The sequence below is a fragment of the Argentina silus genome, assembly GCF_951799395.1.
Source record: "Argentina silus genome assembly, chromosome: 1".
Taxonomy (NCBI): Eukaryota; Metazoa; Chordata; class Actinopteri; order Argentiniformes; family Argentinidae; genus Argentina; species Argentina silus.
The window spans coordinates 14,238,257-14,251,886 of record NC_139655.1 but is presented as its reverse complement, the minus strand read 5'-3'; the positions used below and the strand labels follow the sequence as shown (position 1 = coordinate 14,251,886).

At 46.6% G+C, this 13,630-nt stretch overlaps 1 protein-coding gene across 1 annotated transcript in view; it reads right to left on the bottom strand.

Annotated features, from left to right (window-relative positions):
• Window positions 1-13,630, bottom strand: part of col4a6 (collagen, type IV, alpha 6) — a 98,612-nt gene that overhangs the window by 15,628 nt on the left and 69,354 nt on the right. Inside the window, exons 10-23 of the mRNA XM_083679740.1 lie at window positions 13,431-13,493; window positions 12,855-12,890; window positions 12,271-12,312; window positions 9,639-9,728; window positions 7,917-7,970; window positions 7,161-7,223; window positions 6,873-6,917; window positions 6,557-6,610; window positions 6,301-6,370; window positions 5,848-6,108; window positions 4,210-4,305; window positions 3,828-3,985; window positions 3,062-3,244; window positions 2,780-2,963 (exon numbers count right to left, since the gene is read on the bottom strand). Coding sequence (XP_083535866.1) covers window positions 2,780-2,963; window positions 3,062-3,244; window positions 3,828-3,985; window positions 4,210-4,305; window positions 5,848-6,108; window positions 6,301-6,370; window positions 6,557-6,610; window positions 6,873-6,917; window positions 7,161-7,223; window positions 7,917-7,970; window positions 9,639-9,728; window positions 12,271-12,312; window positions 12,855-12,890; window positions 13,431-13,493 — 1,399 coding nt within the window. The remainder of the gene's footprint in view (window positions 1-2,779; window positions 2,964-3,061; window positions 3,245-3,827; window positions 3,986-4,209; window positions 4,306-5,847; window positions 6,109-6,300; window positions 6,371-6,556; window positions 6,611-6,872; window positions 6,918-7,160; window positions 7,224-7,916; window positions 7,971-9,638; window positions 9,729-12,270; window positions 12,313-12,854; window positions 12,891-13,430; window positions 13,494-13,630) is intronic.

Here is a 13,630-nt window from a genome sequence, read left to right as displayed (position 1 = left end):
TGATTGTACAGTACCAGTCAAAAGTTTGGACACACCTTCTCATTCAATGTTTTTTTGATTTTTTAGATTAATATTGAAGACATCAAAACTATGAAAGAACACATATGGAATGATGTAGTACACAAAAAAGTGTTAAACAAACCAGAATATGTTTTATATTTTAGATTCTTCAAAGTAGCCACCTTTTGCTTTGATGACAGCTTTGCACGCTTTTGGCAAGTTTGTATACAAACCTTTGACTGGTACTGTGTAATGGTAGGTGTACATGTACACACTGTTTAACAGCTGGAACTTTGTGTCTGTCTTATGTTTGGTATTCTGTCAATTCTGTCAATTCCACATTATTTTAAGTACCCTTGTTGAAGGCTTACAGTACATATATACAGGTAACCTGGTTTAACTTCCTCGGATAACCCTGTACGGATAACCCTGTACTCTACAACTCCCTCCCTCCCCTGGTTAAAGCACATAGCATAGGCAGGGCTTAACACATGCGCCAGGCTTCAGCAGCTCTGATTGGAGGAGAAGGTAACAAAGTAATGGACTGCAGTTGCCTCTGTCCAACTGATTGGATGAAACACCTCAAGCGTCAAAGCTATGGTTCTAAGAACGTAGCGTCAGTAGAGATGGATCTCCAAACTCCACAACAGGTGGAGAACTCATCAACTGTCAATCATCAACTGACTCGACCCAAGTGGAATCCCTAGGTGATAGGGAGCAGGGAGCTTCCATTGGTTCCATCATGAATAGATGATTGACAAGCCAATGACAGCTCTGCCCATTGAGGAGTTCATTGACTTCATTCTGCACGTGGCTCTGGGCACTTGAGGTGTCTTATCCAACATGGGGCACTGGGTGCTCTGGTTTCTCTTGACCCACAGACACACACATACAGAGTTTCTCCAACGGTCCTCCATCTTGGCTCCAAACATTCCATAACAATAACATTCCAGTCTAGAATGCCAATACATTCTCATTGGAATCCAATTTTGATGGAGTGTTCTGAGCCAACATGGCGTCCAGCGGTGCATCTGTGGCTCTGGGTTTCTGTAAACTGCAGCTCTAAAGCGTCTCACCTGCAGCATTAACCCCTTCTTGCCCACAGCTGTTGTCACCTGGTCAGATAAACATGCACAGGGGGGTGAGAGAGATGGATGGAGAGTGAGAGAGAGAGAGAGAGAGAGAGAGAGAGAGAGAGAGAGAGAGAGGGAGAGAAGAGAGAGAAAGAGAGAGAGAGAGAGGGAGAGAAGAGAGAGGGAGAGAGAGAAGAGAGAGGGAGAGGGAGAGAAGAGAGATAAAGAGAGAGAGAGATAGAGAGAGAGAGAGAGAGAGAGAGAGAGGGAGAGAAGAGAGAGAAAGAGAGAGAGAGAGAGAGAGATAGGATGGCAGGAGAAAGGCCAGTTCATTCAGGTCATTTGCATACAGTCACGCCAATCAATGCATAAGCAATTAAAAAAGCATTCATCATACAGTCAGTCATCAGCAAATCAAAGTAAAAAATTCAGCTCGTTCAATTATCAAGGCTCAGTCCGTTAAAGCAAAAGCAATAATGTGTAAATATCATAAGATGCTTGGTCAAGGTTATTCCCTTCATGAAGAGGAGAGAGAGAGGGAGAAAATAGCAAATGTTTTGGTTTTTGTTTTAAAAAAAAAAGAAAAAAGGTATACAACTTGAATTTGGAAGTTCAAACTTACAAAACAGTTTCATAATGTATTGCTTCGTTCTCTCCTCATTCTCTCAACATCTCGTCAGAAGACAATGACCCTCATATTATTAAAAAGAGAAAAATGAATCAGTTTTAGCATAGGCATGATGGTATCAGAAGAGTATGAGCACGGCACACACTCACACACTTTCATACTGATGAGCGGCAAAATGCTGTCTCTGTTTGTGTCGTTCAATCTCAGAGAAGATGTTGACTTTGACAACAGAAGGAATACGGAGGACACAGTATCCAATTCTACGACTATGCTTGTATTTCACTGTACTGTTGAGAGGTAGCTTGTTAAAAGCATTTCATTGTATTGTTTACTGCTGTGTCCTGTGCATATGATAAATAAACTTTGATTTGATTTGCTAACCCTGAATAGCCACTGAAACTATCCTAATGCTGTTTAATTGGAGTTCGATCCCTTTTACTGTACTACATGGTAAAAAAAAGAAAATCCATATTTTCTTTAACAGCTCCGTGAGTCTCTCCTCTGAGATTGAAGAAGCACAGTAGTAGCCATTAAGCAAACATAGCGTTTAAAATCTCGTCGATCTGCATCAATCGATGAAGCTGCTGCAGATTATAGATTACAGATTGGCTAGAGGAGATTGAGTGTAAGCACATTAATGGAGGCCATTAACAGCCAACTGCAGGGAATGGGAATGTAGGAAACCGTAGCAAGCTGGGCCGCTGCTTAGCAATAACCTTTACGACGTACAGTAGCTACGGCCTGTCTGTCCCAGGTCTGTGTGGGTTTGGATGGGATGTGGTCTATGACTTAGTCATCTACTGAGTTACTGCCGTGGTCTAAATGGTAAACGAGTGAGACACTGTCGAAGTCAACCTGGAAGATTTAGGATTACCATGTTTCCCTGTGAAGAAAATATGACACACACTCACTTATGTTCACACACACACACGCACGCACACACGCACACACACACACACACACACACACACACACACACACACACACACACACACACACACGTGCGCTCACAAGCTTTCTCTCTCTCAAACACATACACACACACGGCTCCCTCGTTGGTGTCCGTGGTGGCACATACCTGGAGGCCCAGGTAAGCCAGGTTGTCCTGGCAGGCCGTGGATGCCAGGTTCACCAGAGAGCCCGCGGGCACCAGGGGTGCCCTGATAGCCAATGCCATTCTCTCCTGGTTCACCAGAGCGCCCCTTAACCCCAGGAAACCCAGGGAAACCTTTCTCTCCACCGTAACTTTGAACACCATCACCCTAGAAAAACCAGAGGAATTAAAGCATCAGTGTATGTATGTGTGTTTGTGTGTGTGTGTGGTGTGTGTGGACTGGATAACTCTAGTAAGGACACTCACAGGCGGTCCAGGCTGTCCAGGGAAGCCATTGATTCCATCTCTGCCTGGTCGGCCTGGGGGTCCTGGGGGTCCAAGGGGTCCCTGTGTCCCCAGCTCTCCCTTTACACCAATGCCAAAGTTCGGGTAGTAGGATGTGCCCTTCTCTCCCTTACGCCCGAAAAAGCCCCGCTCGCCCGCTCGACCCTTAGGGAGGGAGACAGTGGGTCACTGTCACAAGTTGCATATTATCACATTAATCACACACACACACACACACCCAACCCACCCAACCCACACACACACACACACCCACCCACCCAACCCACACACACACACACCAACCCACCCACCCACCCACACACACCCACCCACCCAACCCACCCACACACACCCACCCAACCCACACACACACACCCACCCACCCAACCCACCCACACACACACACCCACCCAACCCACACACACACACACCCACCCAACTCACCTACCCACACACACCCACCCAACCCACCCACCCACCCACCCACACACACCCACCCAACCCACCCACCCACCCACACACACACACACACCCACCCACCCACCCAACCCACACACACCAACCCACCCACCCACCCACCCACACACACACACACACCAACCCACCCACCCACCCACACACACACACCCACCCACACACACACACCCACCCACACACACACACAGGTAAAAGCAATGATAATGATAATGGATATCTACTAAAAAATTAGTGAGCTTAAAACAATCCTTGAAATAATTAAGTCACTTACGGCGGGTCCTGCTTGACCTGAGAATCCGTGAGTCCCTTGGTCACCAGCCTCGCCCTTGCCTCCAGAGTAGCCAGGATTTCCGTTGGCCCCAGGACGGCCTGGCGCCCCCTGTCCACCAGAGGTGCCTCCTCCCAGGCAACCACAGTCACCCAGCTCCCCTGGGACATGGAGGAGAGTGGCGGTTAGGGGAAGGGAGATATTGCTGTGCCATTGCTCTCTCTCTCTCTTTTTCTCTCTTTCTCTCTTTCTGTGTGTGTGTGTGTGTGTGTGTGCGTGTGCGTGCGTGTGTGTGTGCGTGTGTGGGTGGGTGTGTGTGTGTGTGAGTATGTGTGTGTGAGTATGTGTATGTGTGCATGTGTGTGTCTGTAAACTGTACTCCTACCTTTGTATCCATTGTAGCCTCTGTCTCCAGGATGTCCCCTGCCACCAGGCTGTCCAGGGATCCCAGGCAGCTCAGAGGGGAACTGGGTGGAAGAGCCTGAATACACACAGACACACTCTTAATGCACTGGTAGAGTAGAGGGGCCTGAATACACAGACACACTCTTAATGCACTGGTAGAGTAGAGGGGCCTGAATACACAGACACACGCCATTTGAGTTTCAACACAGTCAATTCAGGATGCAAATTATGAAATTACAATTCAATTAATGTTAATTGGACATTTATTTTCAGTTATTTCTCAATAATAAATTCCATGTTTGCATTTTAAATTAAAATCACTTCCTGAATTGAAATCGGTTGTTTTGTTCAACAAAACAATCTGTTTTGTCTCTCTTGTGTGTTTTGCGTCGACTGCCACTGTTAAAGGTTTGTAGCGCAGGAAAATGTTTATTACTTTGTATATCAGTGGAATATACTGTATACTGAAGCTTTTCAGGGAGGCTCAGTCAATGAAAATGTTCAAAAGCAAAAATTAAGATTTGAACATAGGCCTAAGTTCCAGTTGAATATTTAAATTAAGTTCAGTACCTGTAATATTTAACAATTTTCACTTATCCTCACTTGTATTAAGAGAAATAATATATTATTTATTAAATATATATAATAATATATTTATTTATAATATATAAATAAATAAATATCTGGAAATATTGAATATCATATCTCCTCAATGTCAGACATACACACTGTATACCTAGGTGGGGAGGGAGACACCTAGTGGTAAATGCGAGAATGCATGTTGGATTTGAGAGAGCCTGTGTCACATGGCAGTCTCATCCATGTTCAATATCAGCCTGGGGAGGCTGGGAGAGGTACAAATCAGAAGACTTCCTCATTCCTCATTTCCATATATTACAATGACCCAGTCATCTGATTTCTACCTTCACCAGCCTCCACTGATATCAGCGTTTGGTGTCCACCAAGTATACTTAGTACACACCAGCAAAGAGTGTCCTAAGGTTGAGTCTGAATCAGAGCCATGTACACACACATGTTGTTGCGTACATAGGGAGTTCTGGTTTGAATAGTCAAGGAGGTATTATTGTTTATGTTTGTTTTGGAGGTCTGAATATTGCCATGGTGACAGCAATATCACCACTCTGAGATCTACCTTCCCGTGATTGGCCCTTGAGCCTCATAGAGACGATGAGGCAGGAGCCTGAGGAGGAGTCTTCACCGCCAGGGGAGAGGACAGCACAGTCAGTTATAACCCTTTGTCCCTATGTATCTGTCATACACTCACTCTCTCTCTCTCTGTCTCTCTCTCCCTCTTGCTTTCTTTCCATCCCTGTCTTAGATGCTTGATCTCACTCACTCACTCTCTATGTATCACTCTCTCATGTCTCATCTACCTTCCTCTCTCTAAGCTATTCACCTCCCTTCTCTCTTACAAGATACGCAAACTTAAACAACAACAACAACAACAGCAACAACAACAGCAACAACAACAACAACAGAGAACTAACATTTTAACAGACAAACATATACTCCACATACGCTCATTTTCCAGTGACAATATCATCCACTGGACAGGCATTTTGTTCATGCTGCCTAATGTTTTGTTTGTTGGACGTACTGGATCTGCCTGGTAGTCCTGGAAGTCCGGGCCGACCAGGGAGACCAGGCGAGCCATCAAGCCCTTCAGGTCCTGAGGTCTGTCGGCCGGGGTTCCCCCTCTCTCCCGTAGGCCCTATAGTACCAGGGAATCCTGGACTGCCTGTAGTACCGGTGACAAAGGAGCTACTTCCTGGACGGCCTGGTTGTCCTGCATAGCCTGGAGCGCCTTGGTCACCCCGTGGGCCTGGGAGGCCATTGTTGCCGTGGTCACCTGGTGGTCCTGCAACCAATCAGATAAGAGTTGATGTTGAGAAAAAGGTAAAATTACTACTTGTGCTGTAAGTAACTTAAGTCTGAGATCAGTGTATATTGTGTGTGTGTGTGTGTGTGTGTGTGTGTGTGTGTGTGTGTGTGTGTGTGTGTGTGTGTGTGTGTGTGTGTGTGTGTGTGTGTGTGTGTGTATGCGTGCTACCTTGAACTGAAGACCCTTGTGCGTTCACGTAGCTGGGGGGTCCTGGAGAACCCCGATCTCCCAGTTCACCCTAAAAGTAATAGCATAAAAATGTACCTATCATCAGCACCCTCTGATGGTCAGACAGAGCATTGCAAGCAACTGTAAAACCCACAGGACTATTCACAGGACTAACACCACTTGTCAGCCAATTGTTATCAGTTAAACTGTCCACTTCAGTTGGTAAAATAAATCAGCTTGGTCTCTCTGGGCTTACCTTACGTCCATAGTACCCTTGTTGTCCAGGAAACCCTGGACTGCCTGTGAATCCCTATGGGAGGAAGAGAGAGAGAGAGAGAGAGAGGTGGGGTAGATAGAGGAGGGAGAGAGAGAGTGTGAGAGAGAGAGAGTAAGACAAATTACATGGGTAATACAAATCAGTGCCATTAGTGAATAGCAATGATGGGTCTGCAGCAGGGGAGGCTGTTGGAGGTAGAAATCAGCCTCACCAGCCTCCCCTGATCTGAAGTCCCAGGGAATCCGCATACTCTGATGATGTCACAACATATCAAAGGACTGTGTAAGGGTCTTACCTGTCTACCAGGGGGGCCAGGGGGGCCATTTACACCGGGGGGACCCTGCCAGGAGGGAACACACACAATAACTGTTGTTGGACAGAGAATAGATCACAGTAATGACTGTAGAATCAGAATAACACTATGTAAATAGTGTATTTGTGAATAGTGTGAATATGTGAATACTGTAATAGTGAATGGTGAATAACACTATGTCAATGTGAGACAAAGGCTGTGACAGAACACAAACGAGAAGCCATTTTGAATCGCAATGGTAGAACAGCTAATGGTCACAGAGCAACTTACCCGTCCTCCCGGGTATCCCAGAATGCCTTGTTCTCCCAACTGACCAGAATAGCCGAAAGCCCCCTAAAAAACGACCGTATAGTCATACACTATAAACAACACACTCACACTAGTGTTTACAATGACATAAGCGATAACTGACATTCTCCTTTTAAGGGGAAACCACAGATCTAGAACTACACCAGGGGAGGCAGGTGGAGGTGGACATCATTAGATACAATAGATACACCAGGGGAGGCAGGTGGAGGTGGACATCATTAGATACAATAGATACACCAGGGGAGGCAGGTGGAGGTGGACATCATTAGATACAATAGATACACCAGGGGAGGCAGGTGGAGGTGGACATCATTAGATACAATAGATACACCAGGGGAGGCAGGTGGAGGTGGACATCATTAGATACAATAGATACACCAGGGGAGGCAGGTGGAGGTGGACATCATTAGATACAATAGATACACCAGGGGAGGCAGGTGGAGGTGGACATCATTAGATACAATAGATACACCAGGGGAGGCAGGTGGAGGTGGACATCATTAGATACAATAGATACACCAGGGGAGGCAGGTGGAGGTGGACATCATTAGATACAATAGATGCACCAGGGGAGGCAGGTGGAGGTGGACATCATTAGATACAATAGATACACCAGGGGAGGCAGGTGGAGGTGGACATCGCAGGACAGACTCATTGTAATGCATGTGCTACCATAATTAGCAGCAATAGAAGGAGTGACTTTAGAGACAGACTTACAGGTGGCCCTGGCCTACCAGGCGCTCCACGGTACCCTCTGTAGCCGACCTCGCCCTGAGAGAGAGAGAGAGAGGGAGAGAGAGAGAAGTTAGCTAAATGAGGTGGACCCCCAAGGGCGTTCCTCACTGGAGGAGAGTCCAGACGCCATCTCTCTATCACGCGCAGGAACAACAACAACAACATACACAGTAGAATAAACCATTCAAAAGATAATATAGCAGATATGACCTCAGATAATATAACAGATAATAAATACAGTAACAAGAATAGGGCAGCACAGAGGCAAACATGCTTATACCTAAACATGACGACAGCATCACCATGGCAATGGACTAGAGTGAAAAAGTGTTTTGTGTTTACATAGATATCGATATACAGACTGGTGTTCTATCAAATAAACTCCAATGACTGACAGCTAGAGTCTCTGAGAGATACAGTACAGACTCTTACTAACAGCTAGTAACAGCCTCTGAGAACACTCTGATACGCCCTCCAGTGAGACATGTGTACTGCACAGGCCAACAGTAAAGCTGGAACGATCTATTAAAAGCGTAGTAATGTGTCTCAGACTGATCTACCTACCATGTTGTTAGTTAACTGTCTTTATCAAGTGTGTCTTCCTAAACATCTTTAAATGCTATGAATGTTGTGTATTTGCTGTTCCCTGTGCAGTACTAGTTTTGTATTTATTCATATTCAATTGATACATTTATCGATACAATACAGTACAAAATAGCAAATACAGGAAACAGTATAAACAGAAAAATAACTGAATCATATCAAAACACAGAAACCCAAGACGAAACCAAACCACTGGGTTCTTGCAGTGGGGGCAAGGGGGAAGTGTGCAGGGTGGGTGGGGGGTGGGGTATGAGGTGGGGACACTGGGTAGGGACGGGGAAAGTGGGGTGGGCGGCCAGCAGCCTGCGATGGGTGAGACGAGGTAGGTACCACATGAACTCCATGGACCACCCCCACCACAGCTTGGCTTAGGCCCAGGACGGAGCCATCAGGCTAGGGTAGGGCGGGTCGGGTACTCAGCCCTTCTCTCAGGAACCCAGCAGACTCAGAACTGTGTTCTCTCACAAACCTTGGATCCTTTGTCTCCTTTAGGGAAGCCCACAAACTCCACCACTCCATTGACCAATGGGAGGCCTGGGTCGCCGGGCGGGCCCACGTCTCCCTGGATACGGTAACCAAGGAAGAGAGAATTTTTACATGGCACACGATGGGGTCGGGGGAGAAGGAGGGTGGTTTTGTTGGTTGGTTTGGTTTGGGTGGCGGTGGCGGCGACGGCGGTTGTTGTTTTGGAGGGGGGGGGGGTTTAGAGAGGGTGGAGGTTTTGTCAGAGGACGGACTGTGTGTGTGTGTGTGTGTGTTGTGTGTGTGTGTATGACCCTAGGAGGGATGGTAGATGTGGGAGTGGTAGGGTTTGGGGCAAAGTGGAGTTCAAAGCGGGGTGGGGGGGTGGGGGGGGGGTGGTGTAACAGAGGGGCCAGTCACTCACACAGTCTCCCCTCTTCTCACGAGAACGTTCTGCCTCCCCTCTCCTACCCCACCTTAAATGATGACATTCTGTGACTTGTGACCGGCCTCTCTCCCCTCTCCTCCCCCCTGGCCCGCCGCTCCTCCTCACCCCTCTCCCCCTCCTCATACCCCCCACCCCCACCCACCCCCCACCCCCCCTGCGGGGCTGAGACCACTGCTCCTGATCCGTGTTACCTTATCTCCTTTGTAGATAGTGAGAATAGCTCCGCCTACTAGAGGCTCGTCGCCGGGCACGCCTCGGGGTCCGGGCAGACCCGAGTCCCCCTGGGATCCAGAGGACAACACAGTCGTTAGCCAATCAGACGGCAGGATGGGAGGGTGGGTTGAGGTGGAGTGGGGGGGGGGGGGTTAAGAGGAGAAGGAGGAGGGTGTGGGTTTGGCCAAAAAGCTCACCAGAGAGCAAGAGAAGGGAGAGAGAGAAGGGAGAGAGAGAAGGAAGAGAAGAGAGGGGGTGAGTATGATGGAGAGGGGGAGGGTAGAGAGAAGAGAGAGGGTGAGTATGATGGAGAGGGGGAGGGTAGAGAGAAGAGAGGGGGTGAGTATGATGGAGAGGGGGAGGGTAGAGAGAAGAGAGAGGTACAGAGAGAAGGAATAAGGAAAGGCTGACATAAAGATGGAGAAAGTAGAAGTAGAGAAGGGGACGATGGATAGATGAAGGGAAAGAATAGAGATGGAGAAAGATAGGTTCAAAGATTCATTGAAACAGGGGAGGGAATGGAGAGAGTGAGAGAGAGAGAGAGAGAGAGAGAGGGAGAGAGAGAAAGGGAGAGAGAGAGAGGGAGAGAGAGAGAGTGAGAGAGAGAGAGAGAGAGAGAGAGAGAGGGAGAGAGAGAGAGAGAGAGAGAGAGAGAGGGAGAGAGAGAGAGAGAGAGAGAGAGAGAGGAGAGAGAGAGAGAGAGAGAGAGAGAGAGAGAGAGAGAGAGAGAGAGAGAGAGAGAGAGAGAGAGAGAGAGAGGTGGGGGGGGGGCGGTGATAATAAGGATAGAATGGGAGAGAGCTCTGGGCTACTTTATCAGTCTGATTTGAAGTCGGCCAAAACAGAAAAATGGAATTTTAAAAGCAATATTTCAACAGGCTTAAAGTGAAACTAGCTGTTCCTCTTTCAACACGAGTTCCAATTAGTATGTTGTTGTTGTTGTTGTTGTTGTTGTTGTTGTTGTTGTTGGCGGGGTCGAGCAACAGATGCATGCACGGGAGGAAAGATGGCGGTTCGATTGATGATGACTGTTAGTGGTCAGTCTTTCCTGGTCAAATGTAATGGGCAGGGAAAAAAGAACTACAACTCCCATCGTGCTCCACCACCAGATCCCAAATATGGTCAAAGGGAAATAAAGCCACACAGGAAGTAGGAGCAAGTGATTCCAGCACCAATCACAGACCACAGAACATCCACTGACATGAAAGCTCAGAGATCTCAGTCTCATTGGGAAGTATCAATATATGTTATACATAGAGTATCTGTAAATATATATGCTAAATATATGTCTTGAAACAGACACATGGTGTAGGTTATAATGGTTCTTTAACATATATGTCCTCAACATTGGACTCTTTTGGCTATTTGGGGAGTGATGAAAAATACTAAAAACAATCTCTGAGCTGTCATCAAACAGTTAGGGAACATGTTGTTAAGTAACGCCACTGGATAACAAAGATCTCTTTCAATTATGTTCTCTTCCAATTATGTTTGACCAAATTTGTTGACTTGATTTTGCGTCAAAATTAAATGTGTAGGCCATATTTAAATGTGAGATCGATGCCATTATTCCTTAAGTCGTCACAGTGGCAGTACTCTCATGCAAGAACAAACCAGAATAAACCATCTGTGGCTTCAAGGCTTCAATCTTTTAGCATCAAGAAAAACTGTGATATGTTGAGGTAGATATGTCAATGGGAGACCAGAGCAGGGGGTGGGATGGAGGTAGAGGTTAGGAGAGATGGGGAACTGGGGAGGGGGTACGGGTATCATGGGATGCAGGGGGAGGGCGGGTGGGGGGGGGGGGGGGGGTGTATGAAAGGAACAAGGGGGTGGGAGTTGTATGGAAAAGACAGAGTGTATATATCCATCACCAAGATATTACATGCACAAGAGGTTCAAGCACACTGTCAAGAGTCTGCTGTGTCCACTGGCCCATGTTTCTCTGTTTTCATTATAACGATATTATGAGATCCACTTCTCTCTGTGGAACTGCTTTTTACTATCTTTGATGTCTATCACCTTCTTTTCTTTCTAGGCAGCATATGGCCTGGTACCTGATTCTATGTGGCAGTGGACACTGTGACACTCGTTGACAGATAAGATACTCACAATCATGCATTTCAACCACCCTCAACATGCACACACACAAGCACATGTGCATGCACACACAGACAGACACACACACACGCACACGCACACGCACACGCACACACACACACACACACACACACACACACACACACACACACACACACACACACACGCACAGATGGGACACAGCTAGAATTACCTAAGCCTGCTGTTTTGAACTACAGGGAGGATAAAGTGGCCACAGTCTCCCTCCCAATGGAAAATACATTCAGATACAAAAGTGTGTGTGTCATATTTATATACTATCATAGTTCACAATCATAACAGTCTGAAACTAGGTTGATGTTCTAAAGTCTCTCTACAGTCAGTGAGAATGGAAACAAACTTGATATAGCATAACAGATAATATGTCATATATTAGGTCACTATATCTCTATTCTTAACACTGGTGAGGGGCAATGTGGGGGGGGTTTCCATGGCAATGTGGGGGGGGTTTCCATGGGAAATGGTCCGTACCTTGTCGCCTCGTTCACCCTGATATCCTGTACTCTGGCTCCCCTGGAAAACAAGAGAGTACTGCATTCGGACAACAACAACAGCACACACACACACACACCTGTCTGCATAGGACCGACACCGACTGTACAGCAGACCTGGGTTCAAATTCTATTTGAAATCATCTCAAATGCTTAGCTGTGCTTGATAGAGTTTGCCTAGCGCAATGGACCCAATGGAATAGTCCCAAAAGTGCAAACACTGCCCACCTGGAACTCCAGGCAGACTCTCAAAGCAAACAAAACTCTCAAAGTATTTGGAAAAAATGTCATATACACTATTTCGAGCAAGACCTGCTGTGCAGCAGTAAGGATGAAACAGTATGACAACATCTCAACAGAAACCAAAGAGGTAATATTGATGGACACATATTCTGGCATGAGATGAAAAGTAAAAAACAGTAATAATCAATTGAACTCAACAGTTATATAACCAGGCATATACTATAGTTCAGCTGTCCCCAGCAGCACAGCACCTGGCATACAGCACTCCCTGCCCTGTCCCAGTGGGAGTGACCCCCTTCCCCTCTCTACTCCAGTACTTACTGTTGGGCCAGGGTAGCCAGGGGGACCGGGGGCGCCCTAAGGGGGAAGAACACAGACTGGAGAGGTCAACAAAGAAGAGGTACTGTAAACAGCATAGCATCAACAGACATAACACACAATACAAAACCTCACACACCAATAACCAGCCCCAGTATTAGTATGAACATGTGATCCAGTATCTGACATCATACTACATGTGATGCACTAGTGTGATATTGGGTGTGGTTAACAGGAGGGTAATGGTTATTCTAACAATACATGCACCCTGCGTCGCAATTATCCACCCTTAAAGTGTGCACTTGAAATGTGCACTTGAAGTACCTTGATGTGTGCACTTGAAGTACCTTGATGTGTGCACTTGAAGTACCTTGATGTGTGCACTTGAAGTACCTTGAAGTGGGCACTTGTCCACTCTCCCACATGGATTTAATAGCATATGATTGGTGTGACAGCCTATACTTACACCAACCCTATGTTTTAAAATCCATGTAGGGGAGTGGGAGAGTGTACACTTCAAGGTAAAGGGTGGAGAATTGAGACGCTGGGTTTGATTCGTAGATGGATGGAGACACTTACAGGGAATCCGTCTGGACCTCTTGGGCCGGTGGTGCCAGGAGGACCATCAATACCTCTAGGACCCTGAAAGACAGAGCAGAACCACATCAGAACCACAGATTGGACCAAGGGACAATTTTTAACATTTATAAGGCAAAAATCTGATGTAAATCAAGGCATATTGACATATTTATTTAAAGTCAAATTGTGTATGAAAATGT